Source organism: Vombatus ursinus, unplaced genomic scaffold (assembly GCF_900497805.2).
Source record: "Vombatus ursinus unplaced genomic scaffold, bare-nosed wombat genome assembly UNPS02015030.1, whole genome shotgun sequence".
Taxonomy (NCBI): Eukaryota; Metazoa; Chordata; class Mammalia; order Diprotodontia; family Vombatidae; genus Vombatus; species Vombatus ursinus.
In genome coordinates this window covers 2,224,213-2,230,758 of record NW_020954808.1, presented here as the reverse complement: position 1 = coordinate 2,230,758, position 6,546 = coordinate 2,224,213, and the positions used below count along the sequence as shown (strand labels likewise).

Sequence of the window (6,546 nt, the reverse complement as noted above, 5' to 3'; positions counted from 1 at the left end):
AGATAGATAGATAGATAGATAGATAGATAGATAGATAGATAGATAGATAGATAGATGATAGATAGATAGATAGAGTAAGCAAACTGTTCCCCACAATATAAAAAAAAATAAAAGGCATTAGGGTTCAAGATATTATATGCCTCACCCCCAGGGGTATTACTGTTTTAACAAAAGACACAGAACCTGGAATATCAAAAGACAGAAAGACACAGCACTGTATCTGTACAAAGACGCTACCTGGAGCTGAGAAGAGACAGAGAGAGCTGGCCACAGGGAGGCAGCAGGTTCGAGTAGAACGATCTTGGTCTGGAATTTAGACTTGGTGTGAGTCCCTTTACATCTCTGAGCCTCACTTTCCCACTTTGTAAAATGAAGGCCTGACTTAAGGTGCCCTTCTGGCTCTAAATGCCCCTTCTCATTATGGGAGCTGGCCCTGGAGAGTTGATAGGGAGAAATGAAGGGAGGTAGGTCCTTGGTCTCTGGCTTAGACATGCCTTTCTCCTCGTCTCCCTTCTCTCCCACAGATCGAATCCAGGAGGAGCTGAGCCGAGAACTGGGGCGGGAGCGGGCCCCCAGCCTGGAGGACCGTGGGCGTCTTCCCTACACTGATGCTTTTCTGCATGAGGTTCAGAGGTTCCTGGCCCTCCTCCCTATGGGGGTACCCCGTGCCCTCACAAAGCCCACTTCTTTCAGGGGCTATGATCTGCCCCAGGTAAATGTCAGGAGGAGGTGTAGGGGAAGAAGAGGAGGAGAGACCACCCTCATCAGGCCTGGTCAGGGGGAATAGAAGAAGCCCCCTCCCAGGCAGGAGGGAGCAGGGAAGGCCAGTTAGAGTAGGTGAGCTGGCATGCAGCCCATACAGAGGCAGACTTTAGCAGACATGGGCTTCTATTCTCTACCTGCCCTGGCTCGGACACACATACATTCAGACATGGGCACTTCTCCCCTTTCATGATTCTCTGCTCCCCCCAATAGTTCAGATTCCCTTTCCCCATCCCCCTGGCCAGAGTTGCCTTCTCCAGACCCCATTGGGGGCCCTGAGACTCAGTTCTAGGCATGGTTAAAACCCCAGAAGGAGGCAGATGGGAAAGTGGGGAAAGAAACCTCCCCCTGGCCCACCGTTCTCCTCTGCCATCCCCATCACCAAATGCCAGCCCAGGGAAGAGCTGAAATCCAGTGAACAGTGCTAGCGAGGCTGGAAGCATAACGGCTCCAGGGGAGGGGAGGTTCTGAAGAATCTTGACTCCCTCCCCCATCTCCTAGGGCATTGAAGTCTTCCCACTCCTGGGCTCCGTTCTGCATGACCCAGAATTCTTTGAGCGGCCAGAGGAATTTGACCCAAGCCGTTTCCTGGATGCCGATGGCCGATTCAAGAAAAACGAGGCCTTCTTGCCTTTCTCCTTAGGTATCTACCAAACTCTAAGCCTGGGAAAGGGTTAGGGGGATAGGACTGCTTTCGGCATTCTCAGGACAGTTACCCCACCCCTGAATATTCCTCCAGAATCACCGATTCATTGGTCCATAAGCTATCAGTAAGGAGAGACTGTTGAGTCTAACTGCTTTATTTTATAAAGGGGTAAAGTAATAATAATGATAATAGTAATAATAATAATAATAACTAGCATTTATATGATGCCAGGCACTGTGCTAAGCACTTTACAAATCTCATTTGATACTCACAACAACTCTGGGAGATAGGTGTTATTATTGTTCCCATTTTACAATTGTGGAAACTGAGGCAAAGTTAAGTGAAGCCCAGGGTCACAAAGCTAGTGTCTGAAGGTTCAAGCCAAGACTGGAGGCCCTTTGGCCTGGTTTGATCAGGTGGGTGTTGCAGTAGCCAGCCTCTAGACCCCCTTCCAACTTCAGCCCTCTATAATATACCCACTTGTCAGAGGCAAACCAGGCAGTAGCCTTCCACTCCCCCCTATCCTTGGAGCCCCACAAAGGGGAGCAGTGGGGATGGATAGCCAAGCTTCCCTATTCCTTTATGACCAGGCAGTCACCACTAACAAACATTGGCCTGACCCCTGGTGCCTAGCCATGCTACCTGGGCCACTGAAGGTGGGTAGAGGAAAAGAAGGAAGGAACCTTCCAAGGGAAGGGGGGTGGGGTTGGATTCTCTCCCTAGACACAGGCTCCTGAGCTTGGCTCAGAGCAGTTCAGGTTTCTACTGCCCACTTGGTGGGTGGAAGAAGTGTGAGTTTGTTGGGAGGAGGGGGTGACTCAACCAGGGAAGGGCTTAGGTAGGGCCAATGTGGGCAGGAGATAAGGAGTAAGTGAAGCTGGAGAAAGAAGCTGAGATATTCCTGACTTCCGGGGGAGGGGGAGGGGAACCAAGAGTATGAATCGGGAGGGGCAAGGGGATGGGAAAGGGAGCCATGAACCCCCTACCTCATTCCATAAGTCTTTATTGGACCTTCATGGGCCCCTGTGCTGAGTTAGGGGTAGGGGAGATGAACAAAAATAAATGGAGGCATAGCCAGGCCCTCCTACATTACCATGTACTGGAGATAAGACAAGAACACAGATAAATACAATACACGTTATGAATGACTTTGTGAAGTAGGGCAGAGATCACCCAGTTTAGAGTCAACAGCCCAAAGTTCAAATCTTGTTCCAGGTGTTTATTTTCTGTAGCCCTGAGCAAGCTCCTTGCCTCTCTGGGACTCAGTTTCCTCATCTGTAAAAGGAAGGGGTTTAGGCTAGAATCTAGCCACTAGATGACCTCAAAGGTTTAGATGCTATGATGTCTCAGTCTTGAGGTCAGAATCTCCTCTTTTTCTCCCCAGGGAAGCGAATCTGCCTTGGGGAAGGCCTGGCCCGCACTGAACTCTTCCTCTTCTTCACCACTATCCTCCAGAATTTCTCCCTGGAGAGTCCATCCCCACCCGGAGCTCTGAGCCTCCGGCCAGCCATCAGTGGCTTCGCCAACATTCCTCCAACCTTCCAGCTTCGCTTCAGACCCCGCTGACTGGCTTGGGGGAGAGGGCAGCAGGAGACCCTAACCCCCAGGGCTGATGAACTGGTGCCCCACTTGGAATGGGCCCACAGGGTTCAGAGACAGGCTCCTAAGGCTCCCAGAGAACAAAGACCTAGGAGTAGATTCATCCATTTCAGAGACTCACTCTCAACATGCTCATGAATGCACACAGACCAACATCCTGTATTTATTCAATTCGACACACCCTTTGTTAGCCATGTTCTACACGTAAGACATTCTTGATGTAGAAATGGCCAACTTGGAGTTGAGGATCTGAGTTCAAATCCTGCCTGTCCTACCTCTGTGATCATGGGCTAGGCATTATCCCTTTCTGGGTGTTATCTTCTCACTCTAAGCCTATAATCCACAGCAGCCCACAAGCCAGTACTTCTCTTTCACACACCCTTAGGACACACTGTAGACATACCCTAGCTGTCTCTTGGGACCTCAGAGTAAGTAGGAAGAGAGAGAAGGAACTACCTAGCCCAACCCACCCTTACTTGAGCCAGAGTTCTGACTACCACATACGTACTTGACAGATTTATCTAGTGTCTGATTGCCCTGACTTTCAGGAAGGGGAAACCCACTCTGTCCCCAGGAAGCCCATCCCACTTCAGGATACCTCTGATGGTTAGGAAGGTCACACAATTTCTCTTGTCTGCCTCTCTAGTCTTACCCACGGGCACTAACACTCCAAATACCCATGGTTCCACCACTACCCTGCAGGTGCACTCCACCCAGGGAAAGGGAGACCCATCTTGGCCTCTGTCCAGTTCCTCTGAAGGAGCTTGATCTGCAGTTTGACCCCCTGCAAACACCCCTCCCCAAAGTGTTGGGGACCTGGAAAAGAGGCTGTCTCTTCCCTCCCCTCATGCCCTTTCTACCCCTACCTCCTCCCCAATAAATACTTGACCTACTTCTGGAAGAGCAGAGAATGATGTAAGTGACCTGGGTGGGAGAAAATGGATGGTCTGGGACAGGAGAGGATGAGGAGGGAAGGGGAATTTGGTAGAAAAGGATTGCAGTAAAAACGGTAATTGCTCACATTTCCATGGTGCGTCCCCAAAACTCCCCTGTGAGGGCTGGACTGCAGCTAGTCATTCCTCCTATCTCCTTCTGGTGGTTTGGAAACAAGACCTAGATGAGGGGAGGGACCCTGCGCAGGGTCATAAGGAACTCAAGATACCCAGCTCTGCCCGATAATGATCTGTGCCATCTAGGGCTAGGTCCCTCTTGTCTCTCTCTGGGCCTCAATCTCCCCCTTGGAAGGACGAGGGGATTGGACCGAAGGCCCTCCAGCCCGCGGACGGACGGAAATGGAAGAGTAGGATCGCCTTTGGGTGGACCTACCTTTCCCCCACCTGCCCTGAGTTGATGTGAATAGAGGGTGGGAGGGACTGGGCGCTCCGAACGCCGCAGCCGCCGACGTTCCAAAGTGGAACGCGGCCACACAGTGGAAATTCTGACGCGGGGTTCCATGGAACGTCCCAAGGGAGAAAGCGCCCGGGAGGCGGGGCCGGCCCCTGGCCTTCCACGGATGAACAGGGTGGCCGCCAGGGGGAGCTGGGATGCCACGTTGTGGTTGCGCTAGCTCCCGTGGAACGCCCGACCCATTGGCTGCCGCGGAAGATGGACGTGGAGAAGGAAACTGAGGGGGTGGGGGGTCATTCCACGAGTGTTTCCTGGGCAGCCACGCTGTACTGAGCCCGTAGACGGAGTTACACTGGATGAGGGGAGAAGAGGAGGCTAGGCAACCCTGCTGCCCACGGAACTCCTCTTTATCCTAGGATGGTGGAACGGACCTAACAGGTCATCAAATCTGGACCCCTTCTTTTACAAGATGAGGAAACTGAGGTCCAGTGACTTTTCCAAAGACACACTGCTGGTAGTAGTGCGCTAAAGATATGGGAATCAACCCACACATACTCTAAATGCAGAGCGGTTTTCAATTCGATCCAAAAAGCATTTATTAAGTGCTTACTGTATACTCAGCAGTTACAGAGGCCGCAAAGATAAAAGGGGGGGGGTGTTGGAGGTGGGCACCCTACTGCTTCCTAGACTCTCGAATTTCCTGGATTCCAGGGTCTCTGAAACACTCTCCCACCCCCTATCCCTTCATACACAGCTTACGGACTCACCAAGGAGCCAGAATGATTGGGTTAGAGTGGTACAGTGGAAAGACCACACTGCCTCCAGAGTCAGAGGATTTGGGTTCAAAACCTGTCTATGAATGCCTACTACAGGTATAATAACCTCGGACAAGTGGATTGGCCTCTCTGAGCCTGTGAGGGGGTAAGATGGCTAGTCTCTGATGACTCTTTCATCCCTTGATCTGTGATCCTTTGAGTCCTGACCCTAGGCCTAACTAGACCCTAGGCAAGTTGCTAAACCCTACCTAGCTCTCAGTTTCCCCTTCTGTACAAGAAGTTGGACTCAATGGTCTCTGAAGACCCTTCTAATTGACCATCTTGGACTCAAGAATTCTAGGGTCCCCTGGGAATTAGGCACAAGGGAATGAGGGATTTAGAGATGAAGAGAGAGTTGGGGGCCCCATTTTTATTCCCCTATTCCCTCCCACCCATCCACTACACACTCAGAAAGTCAGGGCTGTATCCAGGCTTTCCTGGATTTGGCTCCACTTCATTAAAGGATCCTGATGCCTGAGAAAGCTCAATTCAATGAATTTATTAAGCAATAGCTACATGCCATGAATTGTATTAGATGCTGGGGGTGCAAAGACAAGGAAGGAAAGGAAGAAAGAAAGAAAAAAAGAAAGAAAGAAAGAAAGAAAGAAAGAAAGAAAGAAAGAAAGAAAGAAAGAAAGAAAGAAAGAAAGAAAGAAAGAATTAAAGGATGTTTGCCTTCAAGAAACTCACTCCCACCCACCCCTCCTGAGTCAAACAGAGATGGGAGGTGATCACCTAAAAGGGAGAGAGGCCCTGGTAGGGGCGAAGAGCTCCTATCCCTGTGCCTCAGGGACTGCCAAACCTTCCACCATCAGGGCAGACCCAGAGATAGAACCTTAACATTGTTATAAGAGCAGGGAAGACACTTGGAAACCATCTGGTACATCTGTTTTACAGAAAAGGAAACTGAGGCCAGAGAATTAAAGTGATTTACCCAAAGCCACATAGGAAATAAGTAGCAGGATTGTCATTGGAAGCTAGGTCGTCTAACACCAGAACCAATGTTCTTTCCACTGCACCTCACAGCCTCTGCTCTAACCCAGCTGTCCTGGCTCCCAGCCTAGGGCTCTCTCCACCCTCTGGTGCTGCCTCGAAAGTCCAGCTTAGAGAGAGTAAGGAAAGAACACCGCCTTTCCCTACTGTGTCCTCTACTCCGCCTGCCTGTGACCATCATCAACAAACACTTCCCCTAGTAGGATGTAAGCTCCTTGAGGGCAGGGATCATAGTACTTGGTCTTTGTATTCCCAGAAGTCCCGGGTACACAGTGGGTACTTAATAAATGCTTGTTGACATTGATTGATTGATTGATTTGTCCAGAGGCTTGGGCTCCAGATACCCCCCCGTGTGTGTGTGTGTGTGTGTGTGTGTGTGTGTGT

The 6,546-nt window shown here is 50.6% G+C and overlaps 1 protein-coding gene across 2 annotated transcripts in view; it reads left to right on the top strand.

Annotated features, from left to right (window-relative positions):
• LOC114030906 (cytochrome P450 2S1) overlaps positions 1-3,910 on the top strand; it is an 11,951-nt gene extending 8,041 nt beyond the window's left edge. For both annotated transcript variants that reach the window (XM_027845830.1, XM_027845831.1), the window contains exons 7-9: positions 525-712; positions 1,264-1,405; positions 2,793-3,910. In XM_027845830.1, the coding sequence (XP_027701631.1) occupies positions 525-712; positions 1,264-1,405; positions 2,793-2,974 (512 nt within the window). In that variant the 3' untranslated portion in view covers positions 2,975-3,910. The remainder of the gene's footprint in view (positions 1-524; positions 713-1,263; positions 1,406-2,792) is intronic.
• The last annotated feature ends 2,636 nt before the right edge of the window (positions 3,911-6,546 follow it).